Below are 16,409 nucleotides of genomic sequence, written 5' to 3' on the forward strand. Positions count from 1 at the left end.
GTACAGTTTTTGGGCGTTTATATGATGTTCATGTTGGGAACCACGGACTTAGGGTATTACTACGTTTTACGATAAAGATTACGAAAAGAGGATTACCTTGTTAATGGTTGATTCCACGCTCTTCTATTGTATTCCCAAATTCCCTTGAGTGAAGTGTGGCCTCCGTCTTCTCAAGTTATCCTCTCTTCTTCCTCCTTGGTGGCTACAATATGTTTTCACACAATTGCCAAGCAAGAAGAGAATAAGAATATATATATAGGCTATAATAGGGACCATGGATAATTAGGTTGGGCCTTCTAATTACATCTTGAGCCTAGCCCAATGTAATTAAATATTAATTCAATCCACTAAAGAATTAATATTTGCACTACCTTTCCTAATACCGTAATTTAATTAATTCAGTTCCAATATTATTTGCTTATTAAATTCCCCATGTTTAAAATATCATATGTCCATTAATTAAATAAATTACTGATAATTTATTTAATTAATATCTTTTATCCTTGATCATCCACTCAACCTTTATTTAATTATGCCAGAATAAATTCCACCTGCAGGGTTTCACATAATTAAATCTTTTTGAGCTTTCAAGGGGACATCATTAACCCGAATATTATCAGGACATGGATTCCTTCAATAAATAATATACACCATGTATATAATTCCATCACCCAAAATATAATGATATAATTCAAAAGAATTATTTCATATATAAATCAAAGCATGTAAATAATATACACGTGTCAATTACTATTTCCGGATTAAGAACCTAAGCATTAATAATAACATAGAATCTTAGTTCTCCTTCTTAATCAGTATTAAGGGAACAATTCTAAATTTGATCATGTGCAATATACACAAAGTATACTAGCATTATTTATTAGTCAATATAAACTAATCTAAATAATACTACAGTCATACCAGTGGATTGTCCAACACCACCTGTGCTGTGAACCTTATTATATTATATAATCGTATTTAACAATCTAATATTCTGTATCCCATTTGATACTATATTGTTCACAATATATAATATTAGACAACATGTAAACATTCAAATAATTCTCAAATAAACTGGCCAGAAATAAATGTACATACTTCAAATAAATATTTTCAGTATACACTAACAATCTCCCACTTATACTCAAAATATTCTATGTGTACATCAATGTTTATTTAATCCACTATTACATAAAAATCTATGTGTCCATCCATCTGACACCTATCGCTTCCACATGCTTGTCAAAAACCTTGGCTGGCAAGCTCTTTGTGAAAGGATCTGCCCGGTTGTCTTCTGATGATATATGAGCCACAACTAGATCCCCTCGCTTTACGATTCCTCGTATGAGATGATACTTACGTTCAATATGTTTAGCTGCTTTGTGGTCTCGCGGTTCCTTTGAATTTGCCACAGCACCAGTGTTATCACAATACACCGTCAAGCTCCTAGGCAAATTAGGTACCACATCTAAGTCCAAAAGGAAGTTCCTGAACCATACAGCCTCCTTGGCAGTCTCAGAGGCCACCACGTACTCGGCCTCCATGGTGGAGTCTGCAATGCATTTTTGCTTTACACTCCTCCATATTACGGCTCCACCTCCCAAAGTAAAAACATATCCCGAGGTTGATTTCCTCTTATCCCTATCTGATTGGAAATCTGAATCAGTATATCCCAAAGGAAATAGATCTGAGGCCTTGTAAATTAACATATACTCCTTAGTCCTTCTCAGGTACTTGAGTATAGTTTTTACCGCACTCCAATGTTCCTGACCTGGGTTCGACTGATATCTACTAACCATGCCTACAGCAAAGCAGATGTCAGGCCTCGTACATAACATAGCATACATTAAGCTTCCACATGCCGAAGCATAAGGAACTGCTTTCATGCTCTCTATATCCTTAGGTATCGAAGGAAAGTGCTTCTTAGATAGAGCAACTCCATGCTTAAAAGGTAGAAAACCTTTCTTGGAGTTCTGCATGTTAAAACGAGCTAATACTTCATCATTGTAGGGCTCTTGAGATAAAGCCAACATCCTTTTCTTGCGATCCCTTATAACTTTGATCCCAAGGATGTATGTCGCTTCACCTAAGTCCTTCATGTCAAATTGTTTGAACAATCATGCCTTTACTGATGACAACATCTCAACATTGTTTCCAATGAGTAAAATATCATCTACATATAGTACTAGAAAAACCACTACATTACCTTCACTTCTCTTATACACGCACGATTTGTTTGGACTTTGATCAAATCCATATGACTGGACTGCCTGATCAAAACGAATATTCCAGTCTCTAGAAGCTTGTTTAATTCCATAAATAGACCTCTTAAGCTTACATACCAGATGCTCTTGGCCTTCCTTAATGAATCCTTTTGGTTGCTGCATATAGATGGTTTCTTCAAGACTTCCATTAAGAAAAGCTGTCTTGACATCCATTTGCCAAATCTCATAATCGAGATGAGCTGCTATAGATAAAAGAATACGGATTGACTTAAGCATGACTACTGGTGAAAAGGTTTCCTCATAATCGATACCTTCTTTCTGAGTATACCCTTTCGCAACAAGTCTTGCTTTCCAGGCTTTCACCTTTTTATCTAATCCCTTCTTTTTCTTGTAGATCCACTTACATCCAATAGGTTTTATACCTTTGGGTGGTTCCACGAGCTCCCAGACCTGATTAGAATACATTGATTCTATCTCAGATTCCATCGCCTTTTGCCAAAGATCTGCATCTTTGTCTTGTGCTGCCTCTTCGTATGTACAGGGATCATCATCATGTTCACCAGAGACCAAGTCTGAAGACTCTCCCAAAAACATGAATCTATCAGGCTGTTGAACAACCATCCCACTACGACGAGGCACTGGTGCGGTATTAGTGACAGGTTGTACATTATGTTGTGGTTGTTCTACTTGTACTACAACTTCATGGGTATTATTTGTCCCTCCCACTAGTTCCTCTAAAACGACACTACTCATGGGTTTGTGATTCATTATATATTCCTCCTCTAAGAATCTTGCATTGGTGCTAACAATGACATCCCGATTCTTCAGACTATAAAATAAATATCCTTTCGTTCCCATGGGATAGCCTACAAACAACCTTACTTCTGTACGAGATTTTAACTTAGTCGCGTTCTTGTTCAGCACATGTGCTGGACAACCCCATATTCGAATATGTCTTAGACTCGGTTTATCCCCGGTCCACAATTCTAAGAGGGTTTTAGGAACCGACTTAGAAGGTACTAAGTTCAGAAGATAAGTTGTTGTCTCTAAGGCATGTCCCCAAAACGACTTGGGTAAATCCGAATAACTCATCATCGATCTAACACTCTCTAAAAGAGTCCAGTTCCTTCTCTCTGCTACACTGTTCTGTTGGGGTGTGCCTGGTGCAGTTAACTGGGATTCTATCCCATTTTCTGGTAAATATTCCCTAAATTCTCCAAGCAAGTATTCGCCACCATGATCTGATCGTAGTGACTTGATACTTTTATTAAGTCGCTTCTCCGTTTTAGCTTTGTACTCTTTGAACTTATCAAAGCACTCAGACTTATGGTGCAACAAATAAACGTACCCATATCTAGAATAATCATCAATGAAAGTGACGAAATATTCATAACCACCTCTTGCTTGGATATTCATGGGTCCACATAAATCAGAGTGAACCAATTCTAACAGTTGTTTGGCTCTATTCCCTTTTGCCTTGAAAGGCCTATTAGTCTTACCTTCCAAGCAGGATTCACAAACTAGAAATGGCTCCACTGCCAATGAGCTTAAAGGCCCTTCTACTACCAGTCTTTGAATCCTCTTCAAGTTAATATGACCTAATCTCAAGTGCCAAAGATATGTTTGGTTCAAACTAGAAGGTTCCTTTCTTTTAGTAGAGTTAGAAGATGTGTTGTTCAATTCCCTAAATTGTAGTTGCAGTGCAGGTTGACTAGGATTAATTATATACAAATTGTCTTGCAATGTACCAGAACATATAATTCGTTTATTCATCATAATAGAAACATTACGATCCAAACAAATATTATAACCATCCAAAGCAAGTTTAGAAACCGAAATTAAATTCCTTCTAAAAGAAGGTACATAAAGACAATTATTCAAAACCAAAATCCTATCAGAACCAAAAGATAAATGAATAACTCCTACTGCAACTACTGCTACTTTCGTAGCATCTCCCATGAACACGTATATCTCACCATCTCTAAACATTCTGGATAGTTGGAACCCCTGCATAGAATTACAAACATGATCAGTGGCTCATGTATCTACACACCAAGTGCTCGTAGATATAGCCGCTATAAATGTTTCTGTAACTAGAGAAAGAGACATACCAGTATTGTTTGTCTTCTTAGGAAGAGGACAATCCTGTTTCCAGTGACCTGACTGTTTGCATCTGAAGCACTTTCCCTTAGGCTTTTTCACACCACCCTGAACTCCCACTGCCTTCACAGCTTTCTGTGTCTGCGCCTTTTTCTTCTTCTTAATACCTTTCGGCTTAGAGGAAGAACCTTTCTCAGCCACATTCACTTGAACACTCTGCCGAAATAATCCTTCAGCTGCCTGAAGTTCTGTCAGCAGTTTCGCGAGACTATACTGCCTCTTGTTCATGTTGTAATTCAAGCGGAACTGCTCAAAACTCTTGGACAAGCTCATAAGGATAATGTCAATCTGGGTTTCCCCGTCAAGTTCAGCACCAAGGATCTCTATCTCATTCAGATGCGACATCATCTTGAGAACATGATCCCTTACAGGTGTGCCTTCAGCCATCTGAGTGTTCATTAAAGCCTTCATGGCTACTTGCCTAGCAGCCCTATTCTGATCTCCAAAAAGTTCCTTGAGATTAAAGAGCATATCTGAAGCAGTGGCCATAGACTGATGCTGATGCTGCAAAACACCCGACATTGCTGCCAGAATGTAACATCGCGATATCTCATCAGCCTTAATCCACCGTTTATAATACTCTTTCTCATCTTCAGGAGCATCAGCAGCAGGCTGTTCAGGCTTGGGTTCATAAGTGCAGAACTTGTACTCCTCAGCAGTCAACACAATGTCCAAATTTCGTTTCCATTCAATATAGTTAGGTCCGGTAAGTTTGTTATCCTTAAGTATGGTAAATAGTGGATTAAAGCCCATTTTATCCTGAGAATCATGCATAAAAACATCACATAAATAAGGGTGCATTAATTATTAAGATCTAAATTATTAAAATTTAATGCACTAACATCTAAACACCATAAGCTTCTGGTACGCCACGATGTGTGACATGTATACCACCTAATTTTGTTTAAATGTTACTTCGGTCCTATTACTAAACAATATGCCACGTTGGGGTGGACTATATTATTTTTCATAGCTAAGTGTATACCATCATCAAATCTTAAATTATTCGAAATCTATGGAACTTGGTACGCCACGATGGGTGGCGTGTATACCTTCCAATATTCGTAATTTTGCCTTGAATAGAATACTTCAATTCAATATTCATCAATGGTTTGATTTTCAGGTAGTGGAGGAGTCACATCGGTCTCGCTTAAAACCCACAGCCTTACAAGTTCGATGAACCCATTTTTGACAAAATCGTCCCAACTCAGAAATAAAGAAAATCCGTATTTATTCCTTTCAAAATTTATTAATTTAAGAAGTTTGTTCTAGTAATTTCTATAACATTCTAGACACCATAAATTACATGTCATGATGGTTGACGTATATATAATTTATATTCGTCTTTATGTTAAATTACCTACAACCAATAATGGAGACCATGGGATTTAATTTCATATTAATTCCCTCTCCCACTTAGATTTTTTTTTATTAAAATTGAGGAATTTTAAAATTAAATGGGGCCCTATGTTGTTATAATTATGTCTAATCATGCATTCAAAATACACACACAATTTTAGCAACATATAACATTTAATTAAAGCAATAAATAAAATTTATGTCCATGTCGTCCTAATTAAGTTAAACATGCAATTTTAAAAGAATTACACACATAATTAACGACACACATAATCAATAAATTAAAGCAATAATTAAAATTTAATGGAAAAAATTAAAATAAATTATCCACTATTATGGCCCTTGAAAAAAAAATCCAGCTCTCAAAAAAAATCTGCCCCAAGCGCGCCCCGACGCCCCCAGCAGCCCCAGCTGCCGCAGCGGCCGCAGCGCGCGCGCCCAGTAGAAGGGGAGTCCCCCCTTCCCTTTTTTCTGCTGTTTTTTCACCGTGCCGCCGCCTGTTGCTTTTCTGTGAGTTTTGTTTTGATTTTGTTCGATCCAAACATCAACAGCAGCCCCTTGTAATCGCACAGCGGAACAAAAAACTACCGGAATTGATTTTCGATCGCACATAACTATTACAAAATACCCGGAACAATTACAAAAAAATAGATCTAATACAAAACTAATTTTGTAAAATCTATTCTAACACGATCAACCCTCGTGTAAATTACAACCACGATTAAACCACGTGGAAACCAAAACAAAAATTAACCACGATTAAACCACGTGGGATCCAAACACATAATTAAAATATACATGGCCATAATAGTGGATTAACAACCTGCATCAAAAACAATACAAGCAAAACACTATATACACGCATATATAATTACGACATGGACATTATATCATAAAATGTAGAACCCATTATCAGGCTCTGATACCAATTGTTGGGAACCACGGACTTAGGGTATTACTACGTTTTACGATAAAGATTACGAAAAGAGGATTACCTTGCTAATGGTTGATTCCACGCTCTTCTATTGTATTCCCAAATTCCCTTGAGCGAAGTGTGGCATCCGTCTTCTCAAGTTATCCTCTCTTCTTTCTCCTTGGTGGCTACAATATGTTTTCACACAATTGCCAAGCAAGAAGAGAATAAGAATATATATAGGCTACAATAGGGACCATGGATAATTAGGTTGAGCCTTCTAATTACATCTTGAGCCTAGCCCAATGCAATTAAATATTAATTCAATCCACTAAAGAATTAATATTTGCACTACCTTTTCTAATACCGTAATTTAATTAATTCGGTTCCAATATTATTTGCTTATTAAATTCCCCATGTTTAAAATATCATATGTCCATTAATTAAATAAATTACTGATAATTTATTTAATTAATATCTTTTATCCTTGATCATCCACTCAACCTTTATTTAATTATGCCAGAATAAATTTCACCTGCAGGGTTTCACATAATTAAATCTTTTTGAGCTTTCAAGGGGACATCATTAACCCGAATATTATCAGGACATGGATTCCTTCAATAAATAATATCCACCATGTATATAATTCCATCACCCAAAATATAATGATATAATTCAAAAGAATTATTTCATATATAAATCAAAGCATGTAAATAATATACACGTGTCAATTACTATTTCCGGATTAAGAACCTAAGCATTAATAATAACATAGAATCTTAGTTCTCCTTCTTAATCAGTATTAAGGGAACAATTCTAAATTTGATCCTGTTCAATATACACAAAGTATACTAGCATTATTTATTAGTCAATATAAACTAATCTAAATAATACTACAGCCATACCAGTGGATTGTCCAACACCACCTGTGCTGTGAACCTTATTATATTATATAATCGTATTTAACAATCTAATATTCTGTATCCCATTTGATACTAGATTGTTCACAATATATAATATTAGACAACATGTAAACATTCAAATGATTCTCAAATAAACTGGCCAGAAATAAATGTACATACTTCAAATAAATATTTTCAGTATACACTAACAGTTCATGCATCTTCCGGAGAAATATTTTATTTGCGTATGATTTTGATGCACATTAAAGGAGCAACATCTTTCAAAGACCTCAGAACTGTTAATGACATTGTGTATAATACATACAAAGAGGCAAGTGATGCTCTTGGCCTATTAAAGGATGACAAACAATGGGATGTCGCCATGACCGAGAATTTCAATCATGTTATGCCCTTTCAGCTGAGACAATTGTTTGTATTCATATTATCTAATAATCAGGTGGCAGATCCTTTGAAACTATGACAATAACATTGGAAAGCAATGGCAGATGATGTTCTCTACTCAAGGCGTAAAATTTCTGGAAACGTTAATCTCCAGCTAAGTGAATCAGATATCCAGAACATAACTCTAATAGGTAATTTAAACTATTTAATTTTTGTCTCATATTTCTGGAGATATAACTGAAGTCATGTTGATGTGTTATATTGAGCTAAAAGTTGTTATATTTCACATGGTTATAATGAACTCATTTTTCCTTTTTAACTACAATTTTCTATGTAGCAGATTATAGACTCCTAATTCTGCCTCAATTAATTGAAGATATTCCTCGCACTTAAAATTTAAAATATCACTACTATACCCACCTACATTTATAATAGTTTCATGTATGTGACTAATTTCTTATTATGAGGAACTAGCTTACGGCCCGTGCGATGCACGGGTCTTTATTAATATTTATATATTTTCAAATTTATTTTTTATAATTTTATTAAAATTCTATATAAATAATTAAATACTAAATAATGATTATTTCATTGTGCATAATTTCAAGTTAGGTTCAAATAGTATAAATAGTATATGATTGATGCATAAATAATAATGTAAATATTTGTTGTTGGTAAGATTTGAACCTGATAACTTTTATGTATCTTTATAAATAATAATATAAATGGTTGTTGTTGACGGGATTTGAACCTGAGAACTTGTGGAGTGTATTTTTTTAGTATTTGAATCTAACTGCTCTGATTATTTGATGAAGAATATCCGACGGTCGTGATGGAAAGGGATAACCAAAATGAGAGTTAACCAAACTACAAATTATACCCCATTTCAGTTATTATAGTATAGTATAGATAAGCTCCTCGGAATGATAGTTGTTGCAAACTGTTTGGTAACGTTAATCTCCAGCTAAGTGAATCCGAATTCCAGAACATAACTATAACAAGTAATTTGAACTATTTAATTTTTGTCTCATTTCTGGAGATATAACTAGGGCTGTAAACGAACCGAGTCGAGTCGAGTTTTTCCTTAACGAGTTCGAGTTCGAGTTTTTCTTAACGAGTCGAGTCGAGTTCGAAAAGTTTAACGATCAGATTTTCATGTTCGAACTCGAGTTCGTTAACGACCGAGTTGAGTTCGAGTTGTTCACGAACTTTTCGAGTCGAGTCGAACTCGAGTCGAGTTCGAGTTGGTCATTAATTTTTTAATTTTTTTTGGTCTTTTTTCACAATTAGAGTCCAAACAAGGCCCAACCCAAATAAAATAAAATTTAAGCCCATTCCAATTAGGAAGACACGGGTAGAAAATAGAGCATGCTCATGTATATATTTAGATTTTTTTATGCATATTGCTTATCGAGTCGAGTTCGAGTCGAGTTTAACGAGTCGAGTCGATCTCGGGTCAATCTCGAGTCGAGTTCGAGTCGACCACTTGTAAAACTCGGATCGACTCGATAAGCTAAACGAGCATATTTTCTTATTCGAACTCGAGCTCGATTACTTAACGAGTCGAGTCAGGTCGAGTTAAACGAGTCGAGTCGAGTCGAGCCTAACGATCAGCTCGGTTCGTTTACAGCCCTAGATATAACTGAGGTCATGTTGCTTTGTTATATCAAGCCGTGTCACTTTTACTGGTTAGTCTTCATTGTTGCTATCGGTATACTATTAAGTCTATGTGTAAACAAACTTTTTAATATGTAGATGGACAATTAACTTTAATAGATTTTTTTTTAATCTCAATATACAAATATAATCCACTGTGAACTTTCATTATTGAAGTAAACACCATTGTATAATGCTATACAAAATTGAAATATCTGATTAGTAATGTTTATACAGTAATAAAAAATCAACCAAGTTTTTCTATATGTCAAATCTATTCACATACTGTGTACCAATGTAATGCAAAGTTTAAGCAGGAACAAGACTGATTAAAATATTCTCATACTTTAAAGAATCCTCATGGTGTACTATTTATGTTATGTAATATTTACTTGATTTTTTTAAAAAAGTATTTAATCAAAAAAAATATTTACTCAGTTTTGTTGTACAAATTATTAAAATATTGACTACTAAAAACATAAAAGAGAAATGTTAAAATATGAGTTAAGAGACTTTTAATTGGTTAAAAATGTGAGAGAAAGAAAACTAAATTAAAATACTGAGATTTAACGTTAAACTATAATATCAATTTTATATTTCAAAATAAACGGAACCTAAATAACTGTAATAAATAAATTAAATAAAACTAGAAGATAACCGTTTATATTATAAAAATTACAAATTTCGTGAAAAAAAAATCAAAATTGAAGAAATTCGGACAAAAAATCCCTTATAAATATAAATATTAGAAGAACTCGCAACCTATTAGACGCTTCGAGAACACAGAAGCGCAGCCTCTCGACTCACATCTACACTCCACAAAAATGTATTTTTCCCCCACCTAAATTAAAACCCTGGTTTCTTCGTACACATCACCCCCCACTAATTCTATTCGCATATCTCGTTTTTAGAGAGAGAATTCGCAGCATCCTCTCTCTATACTCTCTGCTGCTTAATCGATCCTCTCTGGTACGATTTTTATTAACACTCCTTTATTTTTTCTTCTCAGATCTACAATTTTTTTTTTAATTTGATTCATCGTTTATTTTAAATTAGCTTCTTTTAATTGATTCGAGCAATTGTCGTTTTTAAGTATTTTAATTAATTTGGGTTTAATTATAAGGCATTGTTTAGATGTGGTTTTTATTGAATACATACATTGTTAATTGGCTTCTAGATTAAGTGGTTTAGTAACTTTGTTGTATTTGCTACTGCACTGTTTGTTAGCTTTATATTAAGGAATTTGAGTGTTGCTTATATATGTATGTGTTGTGTGCTTGACTAGGTTGAGTTGTATTGTGCTTTTCATGTGATAATTACTGGATTCGAATGTGTTAATGTAATGCTTTATTTGAGAAATGCTCCTCGCTACGTACTTAGGAAGGTTAGGTGAGATTACAAAGAATTTTTCATGTGAATACAGTGGGATATTTTATTATAAGCAAAATTATTATAATTACAATGCCACAATTAAGATACTGGCATTCTTAAGTAACAAAAGTCGGTATTTGGTTTTAGACAAATATAAAGCGATCAGGAAATTTATGGCAATTGGGACAAAATACAGTAAGTTAAAATATTTGTCTTAGATTTGCTCACATGGATATGGAATGTGAGACTTGTTTGTGAATACACGATTTATCTTTGAATTTATTTTGTAGATTTGTGAGTTGCATAATCTCTGCGCATTGCGCACTGAATGATATTTGCGCAATGCGCGGTGGTTGATGTTCATTACATTTTAGCAGCCATGAAGGTGTCATTGTCAATAATATTCTTAACTTGAACTTCACTTATTTATGTGTGCTTATGTTGTCAAAAATTCTAAAAATTTGTGTTAAACTGACTCTATATGTTGGTATATGTTGTGCCTTAGGAAAAATGAGTGTTGTTGGTCTAGACTTTGGAAATGAAAGTGGTGTTGTTGCTGTTGCGAGGCAACGGGGAATTGATGTTGTATTGAATGATGAATCCAAACGTGAGACTCCTGCTCTTGTATGCTTTGGTGACAAGCAACGCTTCCTAGGGACAGCTGGTGCTGCTTCAAGTATGATGAATCCCAAGAATACAATTTCTCAGGTCAAGCGGCTGATTGGACGACAGTTTTCAGACCCTGAGCTGCAGAGGGATATTAAGTCACTGCCTTTCTCTGTGACCGAAGGTCCTGATGGATATCCACTAATCAATGCTCGATATCTAGGAGAGATGAGGACTTTCACCCCAACCCAAGTACTTGGAATGGTATTCTCGGATCTTAAGATAATAGCAGAGAAGAATCTGAACACAGCTGTGGTGGATTGCTGCATTGGAATTCCTGTTTATTTTACTGATCTTCAAAGACGCGCTGTTTTAGATGCAGCTACAATTGCGGGTTTGCACCCACTTAGACTTATTCATGAGACGACAGCTACTGCTCTTGCATATGGTATTTACAAGACAGATTTGCCGGAGAATGATCCACTGAATGTTGCATTTGTTGACATTGGTCATGCTAGTATGCAGGTATGTGTTGCTAGTTTGAAGAAAGGCCAGCTAAAGATATTAACCCACACATTTGACCGATCCCTTGGCGGGAGAGACTTTGATGAGGTGCTCTTTCAGCACTTTGCCGAAAAATTTAAAATGGAGTACAAGATTGATGTTTACCAAAATGCAAGGGCTTGCCTGAGGCTTCGGGCTGCATGTGAGAAGCTCAAGAAGGTTCTTAGTGCGAATCCTGAGGCACCTTTGAATATAGAGTGCTTGATAGATGATAAGGATGTTAGAAGTTTTATTAAAAGGGACGAGTTTGAACAAATCAGCATTCCCATACTGGAACGAGTTAAGAAGCCATTAGAGAAAGCTCTTTCAGAGGCAGGGCTAACAGTAGAAAATATTTATGCTGTGGAGGTGGTTGGTTCAGGCTCCCGTGTTCCTGCAGTAATGAAGATTTTGACAGAATTCTTTGGTAAGGAGCCAAGGCGAACAATGAACGCTAGTGAGTGTGTTGCAAAAGGTTGTGCTTTGGAATGTGCTATCCTTAGCCCTACTTTTAAAGTGAGGGAATTTCAGGTAAATTTTTCTCCTCGTACGTATTCCCCTCCATCTGGGATTTTTACTATTATCACAGTTCTGCTTCTGTTATATACATGCGTATATCGTCTAAACACTCATCTCCTCTTATTTGCATTTGCCATTTCTATGAATCTTTCTCCTACTAACCAAGCACAAAAAATTGCAGACAATGATATTGGACACATCACTTTATATTTTGAAACATATTTTAACAGGGTCTAGTTGTTCTAAAAAGCTTATTCTAACTAAAACACATTTAACTATTCTAATTTAAACACATCTCTAAAGCCTACTTTTTTAAACTTGTTTTAACGGGTATAATTATCAATACCTTACTTTAACGGGCCTAATTATATTTTAAAAATATTCTAATTTAATTTTTTTTTCTCCTTCTTGTTCTTGTTTGTTAGTTGCATTAGTATGTAGTTATTTCACGTCAGTGGTCAGTATAGGTACAATATTCTCTGAAGAGGGTGTGTTTTCTTCCGCCTTGCGCCTAGGCATGTTTTTCACAACACTGGTTTGCATTATACGGTTGTAACTTATATCAGAAAGCAGTTGTCAATATAAGGTGCACAAACCTTTCTTTTGAGGTTCACAACTGTATTTGATGTAAAACATAGGCCTCAAGGAGTCATCGAGGTAGTCATGTTCGGCTACAAAATTTTTGATTTACAATACAAAATTCACTGAATCTGCAGTAGGATTCGCCACAAAATTTTGAATGTAAAATTTAGCCTGTAATACATGTACGATTCACTAACATCTAATGTAATTCACCCAGAGGCTAATTTAGCTGCTGCCTGCTAGTACCGGGTGCATTTATCTTGCCCCACTGGAAAAGGCTTTTTGTAGAGAAATGCGATTTATGGATTAGGAAAAAAGCTTTCGACAAGTGTCAATCATTTTAATTTCACTTAATTTCAGGATAGCTATAATGTCTGAACCTATATATATGTCCAGTTCGCCCGGCGTCTTTATCTAATTTTTCATCTTTTGGCAGTTGTAAGTATGTGTGCCACTGACCTGATTTCTGTTGTCAAGGTAAATGAGAGCTTCCCATTCTCAATTGCGTTATCATGGAAAGGCGCGGCTCAAGATGCTCAAAGTGGAACTGCTGAAAATCAACAAAGTACTATTGTTTTCCCGAAAGGAAATTCTGTACCTAGTGTGAAGGCTTTGACATTCTACAGGTCTGGGACATTTGTAGTAGATGTACAGTACGTTGATGTTAGTGAACTTCAAGCACCAGCAAAGATCAGCACCTATACGGTATGAATTTATTTTCCGGTCTTCTTGGACTGTTGCACCTGAATTTTAGACACGAGTGTTTGAAAATATTCTGTAATTGTCGTGTTTTACATTTCACTAGCTGATTATTCTTATTTTATGATTAGATTGGCCCATTTCAATCTACAAACAGTGAACGGGCAAAAGTTAAGGTCAAAGTCCGCCTGAATCTGCATGGTGTTGTGTCCGTTGAGTCTGCAACAGTAAGTGTTACTCATAATTGACATTGATAACTTTTACCTTGATTATAACTTCTAGGAAGTAGTGAAGTACCTGTTTTCTGTTTGTATTGATTTTGCTCTTATTTTTAATTAGAAGACCGTCAAATTCAGCAGCTTATTTGTGCTTTCTTAAATTTTAGCTACTGGAAGAAGAAGCTGAGATTCCAGTTGTGCAACAGTCAACAAAGATGGAAACCGATGAAGCTCCATCTGCAGCTGCTCCTCCAAGTGCCTCTGAAAATGATGTCAATATGCAAGACGCGAAGAGTGCTGCTGATGCTCCTGGGACTGAAAATGGCGCTCAAGGAGATATTTCCGACCAAATGGAAACAGATGCTAAGGTTAAAACAAATTGTTTTGAAATGTTCCCCATCAAAGATTTTAGTTCTGTTCATATTTTTTTATTTGATATCTTATATTTCTGCCAGCTGTGAGCCTGAGAAGTTGTTATGGTAGCTTATAATTTTTAGTATTCTGGGTTGTTTCTTCCTTGAACTGTGATTTAACAAAGTGTGATTTACTCTTCTAGTACCAGTGTGTACTTGTATTTTCTTTACTTCTCTAGTGTAGCAGAGTTCGACGTTTCAAAATGCATATCTCATTCAAGATGAAGTTTTCAAAGTTTTTTTTTCTTATTTCTATTTTTATAAATAAATATAGGTTGAGGTCCCAAAGAAAAAGGTGAAAAAGACCAACATACCAGTGGCAGAGCTGGTTTATGGTGGTATGTCACCTGCAGATGTCCAGAAAGCAATGGAAAAGGAATTTGAAATGGCACTGCAAGATAGGGTTATGGAAGAAACTAAAGACAAAAAAAATGCTGTGGAGGCTTATGTTTATGACATGAGAAACAAGGTATTCTATTGTCAAACTTCACAGCAGATATGATGTGGGGATTATGTTGGCACTTGGCTTACCTTTTTGCTTCTTCAGCTGCATGACAAATATCAGGGCTTCGTTACTGATGCGGAGAGAGAAGAATTTCTTGCCATCCTTCAGCAGGTGGAAGATTGGTTGTATGAAGATGGCGAGGATGAAACAAAGGGTGTTTATATTGCCAGGCTTGAAGAGCTAAAGAAGGTAGGTTACTGTACCTAATCATGTTTTCTTCAATTAATATGATATGTGTTCGAATTAACCGAGGTACTTTCAGCGAGGTGATCCCATTGAGCTGCGCTACAAGGAGCACTCGGAAAGAGGACCTGTTATTGATCAACTAGTTTACTGTGTTAATAGCTACAGAGAAGTGGCAATGTCAAATGATTCCAAGTTTGAACATATTGAAGTTGCTGAGAAACAAAAGGTTAGCGAACTAGTAACTTTCTTTTCCGTTTCTGAGTTATTGAAAAGTTATTTACTGTACCTCATATTTGTGTGGGTGTATAGGTTTTGAATGAATGTGCAGAAGTGGAGGGTTGGTTAAAAGAGAAGAAACAGCAACAGGACTCATTATCAAAACATTCAACTCCAGTTCTTTTGTCAGCTGATGTAAAAAGGAAGGCTGAAACTCTTGACAGGTGAGGTCCTTTAATTATGGAAAATGGTGTAGTTATTTACCTAGTAGAGCCTGCAAGCATGTCGTAGCTAGGCTGTAGCCAGACATAGTAATAGTTCGCTGTCCTACTCCATTACTGTCTGCTTCAACCTTATTCAAAGAATGATGGCTTACTAGGGTTATGCCAACTACAAAGCATGATCTTCCATTTGGTCCTGTTCGTCACTTTTTGTCCTTGATATAATACAATTTCATCATGGATTTCTTATATTCCTTTTTCTTGCGCAGATTTTGCAGACCGATAATGACGAAACCAAAACCAAAGCCGGCTAAGCCAGCCACACCTGAAGTTTCATCCCCCAGTGGTGATCAGCCTCAGGATTCAGAAAATTTTGACAGTCCCAGCAAGGACGGTAGTGAGAGTACACCTGGAACTGAGGTTCCACTGGCCTCTGAAGAGCCAATGGAAACTGAAAAACCGGAGACTGCAACATAATCTGGTAGATTTTGTTCTTTGTTTGAAATGGATATTTGTGTACAAGTTATTTAAGTTTCTGGTGGGATGAGTGAGTGGTTGATGATATGGACTGTTGGCCTGTAAACCCATCCCAATTTTGTAGGATGGTTTTTGCTCATACTGTAATTTAGGCCTGTCTTAAACTTTGTTTCAAGTGTTGCAGTGAACCTTCAGTATTTTTCTCTGAATTATAGAAAACATATCTTACAGTGAAA

General features: G+C 35.8%; 1 protein-coding gene across 1 annotated transcript; it reads left to right on the top strand.

Annotated features, from left to right (window-relative positions):
- The first annotated feature begins 10,395 nt into the window (after nucleotides 1–10,395).
- Nucleotides 10,396–16,409, top strand: LOC141663915 (heat shock 70 kDa protein 14-like). Its single transcript, XM_074469761.1, has 10 exons — nucleotides 10,396–10,586; nucleotides 11,494–12,668; nucleotides 13,716–13,943; nucleotides 14,069–14,164; nucleotides 14,323–14,523; nucleotides 14,843–15,037; nucleotides 15,116–15,262; nucleotides 15,336–15,485; nucleotides 15,569–15,699; nucleotides 15,966–16,409. The coding sequence occupies exons 2-10, from the start codon at nucleotides 11,499–11,501 to the stop codon at nucleotides 16,171–16,173; spliced, it is 2,526 nt and encodes an 841-aa protein (XP_074325862.1). The 5' UTR covers nucleotides 10,396–10,586; nucleotides 11,494–11,498; the 3' UTR covers nucleotides 16,174–16,409.

The sequence above is a fragment of the Apium graveolens genome, chromosome 6 (assembly GCF_009905375.1).
Source record: "Apium graveolens cultivar Ventura chromosome 6, ASM990537v1, whole genome shotgun sequence".
Lineage (NCBI taxonomy): Eukaryota > Viridiplantae > Streptophyta > Magnoliopsida > Apiales > Apiaceae > Apium > Apium graveolens.